This window comes from Limulus polyphemus, unplaced genomic scaffold, assembly GCF_000517525.1.
Source record: "Limulus polyphemus unplaced genomic scaffold, Limulus_polyphemus-2.1.2 Scaffold597, whole genome shotgun sequence".
Taxonomy (NCBI): domain Eukaryota; kingdom Metazoa; phylum Arthropoda; class Merostomata; order Xiphosura; family Limulidae; genus Limulus; species Limulus polyphemus.
Window position 1 is genome coordinate 22,803 of NW_013666207.1, and position 4,520 is coordinate 27,322.

Sequence of the window (4,520 nt, forward strand, 5' to 3'; positions counted from 1 at the left end):
TTATGATTTACGGTATTTTCTTATTTTGAGCTCTTTCGAGTTTAGAACAATGTATACTAATTTCTAAAGTATCAAATTGAATTTTTGTTCAATAAAAATCTTTCAAATGCGACTGTAGCTTTTTTCCCCCCAAAACTTTGTCTTCAAAATAAGGGTGCGCCTTATACACCGGTGTGTCTTATATTCCGAAAAATACGGTAGCTATTTCTTGGAAGAAACAACAGATTATGCTCATATAACACGTATACAATAGCTTAGGCTATCATAAAATTCTCCTTAAAGTAACCTTTTTTTTTTTTATCTAATTCATTCTCATGCTTTTCAAAGCAAATTTGCAATTGTATTTTATTGCGCAAATAGACCCTTAAAACTACTAAGTACGCAGGTCTATCTTAAAATGGCGGCTAGAAATCCTGGGAGTGTATTGGGCGAGTCTTTTCGTTTTATGACGAATAAACTTTATGCTAAGATAGTGAAGAGCATATTAAAACAATACGATCAGTTATGATTTTTTTCTGTGACTTCTTAAAACATTTCAGTGATTTCTTTCTTTTTTGTTATTGTTGGTATACCGTTATGTTTAAATTTCATGATTGTAACTTAAGATTAAATTGTAAAAATTATGTTATAACTTAAGTCGTAAATTATAGTTATATATATTACTAATATTATCAACTTCTGATCAAACTCGGGGCAAGCTATTCACAATCACATAGATGATAACTAAAGAAGCGCAAGCATAGTTAATTAAATGTAGTGCTCAAACTACATATTATTTATATTTACTAGAAATAGAATGCATTGTTTCACCAATTACTGAATTTACCAAATATTGAGTACTAGAGAGAGTAGAGTAGAAATTAGAATAGGCCAAATACTAGTATACTAACCTTTTTTTTAATGTTTAAATTAAAGACCTCGACTGGGTTCAACGAATTAATATCAACTTGTCAGCAGTTAAACGTCGAGCAGAGGCTATACCTACTCGCCGAGCTGTGAAGAAAGAATGTCAGGTGTGATAGTAATGTTATAACCTCAAAACAGTTATGCAACTTGTGGTATCATAATGTAATTAGTCATTATGCCTCGTGAATCTATATTATGTACTTGAAAATATTATTTAAAAATAAAATAAAGGAATTGATTCAACCTAAATGTGAGAGTAACTCAGGAAGTGTGACCAATGGTTCTTTCTAGTTTGCCAGTTGGTTAAGCTCTAAAGTAATTTCTATTTCTTAAATTTCATTTATTTTTCTTTAGTAATCATTGTGTTTATAACTTATTAGTATAATAAAATATGGGTTATATTAGACTTATTTAGAGTACACATTACATAAAAATAGTGATTGTTAGAGTAGTTTTATCCAATTTATGGTATAATTTCTTTACATTTTATTGCTTTGTAACTTGTATGAAATGATTTTCTAGTACCCTCAACTGTATCTTATTTCTAAGCTTTGTTTTATAAAATGTGATTGATCAGAATTTGTGGATTGGGCTTGTAGCTACTATAGACTTAAGTTAACTAGCAAAATATTTTTTAAGTTTCAGGTTTTAAGATATAGTGAATTGACATAATATTTTGCATTTGTTTCTTTTTCACTCGGTTGTTCTTACTTGTAATTAATCAAAAAAGAATAATATAAGCCTATCACAAGTATACCTTTTTGTTAGTTCTTATTTAATCTTCCTACAAATTGATCTTCGAAGACCTAAGTTCTTCTTGATCTTATTTTAGCACTGAGTGCTTCTAAATTAATTTTACAGGTGGTACTTCATTATTTGTGTGTGTGTGTGTGTTCTTAATCTACTGAACTATAAACTATCGAATTAGACAGACATCTATCTCTGCATATATGGAAGACCACAGAAAAAACTGAGTGCCAATTCAGAACACTGTATAACTGATTAAGTAAAATATATAATAGGGAAATAACTTTCTGGAAATTAGAGATACTATTTTTAAGGCACCTCTTAGAAGAAAAAGCATGGAATTTACTTATTTTGTAAAAACTACCCCAATGAGCTGACAAATTCATTAATTTAGTACGTAACAAATATTTCAACTTTCCTTTATTTAAAGAAGCTTCAATGGAATCTTGAATATGTTGTTTTTAATTAATTCACAAAATGTCCTTGACCACTCTGCATCATTGAAGCAATCAAATTGGCATTTGAGGCCAATTTCAGTGGGAAACCATAACCTAGGCAATATGATAATAAGATCTAGCATTAAAACTTTTTTTTTATTAGAAGCCTAAGCGTAGAAATACATTACATAATTAATGCTCTATATTATCAAGGGCTTCACCTTTCGACCTCCAACTTTTATACTTTATTTTAGGAATCTGATTAACAGTCAGCTGCAATATTAATGAACACCAAACATAATTGATATGCAGTACATACATACATACATTTGTTTCTATAGGTATTTGCCTAAAGAACTTTTCTTATCTTTAAAATTTATAAGACTATAAGAATACTTGGCTTTCAACTTGGGCTACATTTTTTATGGTTATCCAGTTAGTTTATTATATATTTAAAAGTAACATAAAATTCTTCAAATTAAAATATATTTTAAAAGCTGCTTATGATTAAGCTTTTGTTAACTCTATTTGTAATAACTGAGCTGGTTTATTTGTGACATTATGTTGGTTTCTTATGATATTGATAAATTTGACATAAAGAATTAATGAATTTATCTATGTTAATGATAAAATCAGATTTCAATCTCATATAATAGTACTATAAATGGATTTCACTATTTGTTTCTTCAACACTTCATTAAAATTACAGGCTGCCTGGCTTTTGAAAGCTATTTCTTGTATCGACTTAACAACATTATCTGGTGATGACACCTTTACTAATGTCCAGAGATTGTGCCATAAGGCTGTCCATCCTGTCAGACAAGATCTGTGTGATGCTATGGATATTGACCAGAAAGGTTAGTTTAAAAGGATACATATTTACCTTCATTGTTATTACTTTTTACTTGGTTTGACCTGAATACAGTATAATGTCTGAAATAAACATAAATATGCTTTTTTTCATTCTAGAATGACTACAAATTGTAACACGAAAACAAAAATGTTTAGTCTAAATAGCTCAAATTTCATAACATTATACATTCGTATATATTTATTATTTTTATTATATTGACCTTTCAGCCGTGCCTGGCTAATATTATAGAAGTTGCAACGATGTGGCACACGTGCACTCATGTTACCATATTCAAGAATATAAAACTGGTCTTGGCTGTGTTTTAGTGGACCAGTATTTTGTAAAATACAGTCACATTTCAGTTTTAATATATTATATATGTATATACATTATTACTATTTAAAACAAGTTCTTAAATTTCAGTTATTTTTTCTTAAAACATAGAACAGTAAATAAAGAATTATAGAATATAATTACTGCTTCTAGTTACAAACTTTGACCTCATTTACTCCTTGCCATAGGTTGCTAAGCCGTATCAAATTCCGCACGTGGATATGGTTTGATACGTACATTTTGAAAAAGCTAAAAATAATAAATTACTATATCAATACAATAGAATTCCACTATAATTTATCAAGCTAAGTCACTAAGCTGTATTTGGGTCTAAAAAAAATATGAAATTTCGAGTTCACTAAAGACTTACATTATCATTTGAAATCTGCCATGAAAAAAAAAAAAGAAAAGTGGTTTCCCACGTTAGTACTTTTCAAAGGCTCAGGGAACCATGTGGATAACATTCTGAGCTTTCGATTGGTTGTTCACACGTCCTAGACAGACGTAGATGTACGTAAGCATTTTCAAAAATGGAAAGAGGAGGGTGGGGCCACTGTTTGATTCAGTACATGAGCGATATCTCAGCAAACAGAAGCTTCTAGCTTGTTAATATTGGTAATTTGAGTTCCTAATTCGTAGAAAACTATAGACTTTGAACATCACAAATATCTAATTTGAACCAATGCTGCATTCAACATACTACATGACACACAAAAATTGATATTTAGGATTTCTTTTTTAATAGTTACTTTTAAATTAAGAAATTAACTAATGGATCATGCTAAAATTTGAATTATAATTTACAATTTGATACCAAACTTATTGACATGCATTCATAAAATAGTAGTTCAATAAAATTTTGAATCCGAGTCAACAAATGCAGTATGACTTGGCCTTTGACCTGTAGCAATAGGGTTAAAAGAAATTATGATTAAATCAATTAATGCCACAAAAATAATCAACTAATCTAAATTAATATTCCCAGTTATTATTCTTTCTGATTATTCCAACTATCCATGTGATCAAAAAATTGTCATTATGATTTCTCATTATCATTTTCTGTTAATTTAAGTTGTTGATCTTAATTGATTAGTCACATGATTTACAAAAATAATCGACAAATCAAAATGAGTTTTACAATTATCATTATTTTTTTTATTATTTCAAGTATCCAAATTCTTTTGGTTACCCAGTTCTAATCAGTATACATGTAAGTACATTCAGTGAAATATATTTTAGAAATG

At 28.8% G+C, this 4,520-nt stretch overlaps 1 protein-coding gene across 2 annotated transcripts in view; it reads left to right on the forward strand.

Moving 5' to 3' along the window:
• The first annotated feature begins 320 nt into the window (after positions 1-320).
• LOC106459354 (deoxyribose-phosphate aldolase-like) overlaps positions 321-4,520 on the forward strand; it is an 8,021-nt gene continuing 3,821 nt past the window's right edge. The window contains exons 1-3 of one of the 2 annotated variants that reach the window (XM_022385830.1): positions 321-428; positions 916-1,013; positions 2,800-2,947. In XM_022385830.1, the coding sequence (XP_022241538.1) occupies positions 398-428; positions 916-1,013; positions 2,800-2,947 (277 nt within the window). In that variant the 5' untranslated portion in view covers positions 321-397. Of the gene's footprint in view, positions 429-489; positions 563-915; positions 1,014-2,799; positions 2,948-4,520 lie in introns of those variants that run through there. The other variant, XM_022385829.1, reaches the window with a different exon arrangement.